This window comes from Penaeus monodon, chromosome 23 (assembly GCF_015228065.2).
Source record: "Penaeus monodon isolate SGIC_2016 chromosome 23, NSTDA_Pmon_1, whole genome shotgun sequence".
Taxonomy (NCBI): Eukaryota; Metazoa; Arthropoda; class Malacostraca; order Decapoda; family Penaeidae; genus Penaeus; species Penaeus monodon.
The window spans coordinates 39,534,367-39,535,061 of record NC_051408.1 but is presented as its reverse complement, the minus strand read 5'-3'; the positions used below and the strand labels follow the sequence as shown (position 1 = coordinate 39,535,061).

The 695-nt window shown below is 51.1% G+C and overlaps 1 protein-coding gene across 1 annotated transcript in view; it reads right to left on the bottom strand.

Annotated features, from left to right (window-relative positions):
* The window catches only part of LOC119588271 (glycine-rich cell wall structural protein-like), a 10,865-nt gene that overhangs the window by 1,253 nt on the left and 8,917 nt on the right, over positions 1-695 (bottom strand). The window contains exon 4 of the mRNA XM_037936966.1: positions 35-692. Coding sequence (XP_037792894.1) covers positions 35-692 — 658 coding nt within the window. The remainder of the gene's footprint in view (positions 1-34; positions 693-695) is intronic.

The following is a 695-nucleotide window of genomic DNA, read 5'->3' as shown; positions in this document are numbered from 1 at the left end:
GAATCCGTGACCGCTGTTTCTTCCACTAATCCACTTGTATCGTCCTCTCCAAATCGAAATCTTTCTATTCCACCTCGAACATCGCCCTCAAATCCACTTCTTCCACCGGAATTTCGATCGTAATCACCGTCCCTGCTTCCTCCACCAAATCCACTTATATCCCCGTCATCTCCCCCAACTCCACTTCCGCCTCCTCCACCTGCGTGACCTTCAAATCCACTTCCACCTCTACCCCCTTCTCTGTTCCCTCCACCAATTCCTCTTCCAAATTCGTGAAATTCGAATCCACTTTCTCCTCCTCTTCCACCAATGTCTCCACTGTATCCACCGTCACTACTGCCTCCACCAAAGCCGACTCCTCCACTTCCACCAAATTCACTCTCCAGTCCGTTACCTCCTATGAATCCACTCCTTCTTTCACTCTCAAATCCACTTCCACCCCGTTCGCCTGCGTGAAGTAAGTTTATGCTTCCACTTCCTCCACCTCCGCCTCCACCGCTGTATCCGTCCAATTTTCCTCCACCGAATTCTCCACTTCTTCGGAATCCTCTACTTTCTCCTCCTCCACCTCCGTGACCATCTCGAAATCCACTTGCTCCACCTTCATGCACTCCTCCACCTAGTCTTCCACCATGAAAGTCGCGGTCAGCATCCACTTTGGGCGTAAAAAGTAGTGTGGTCGCCGCCAATATCTG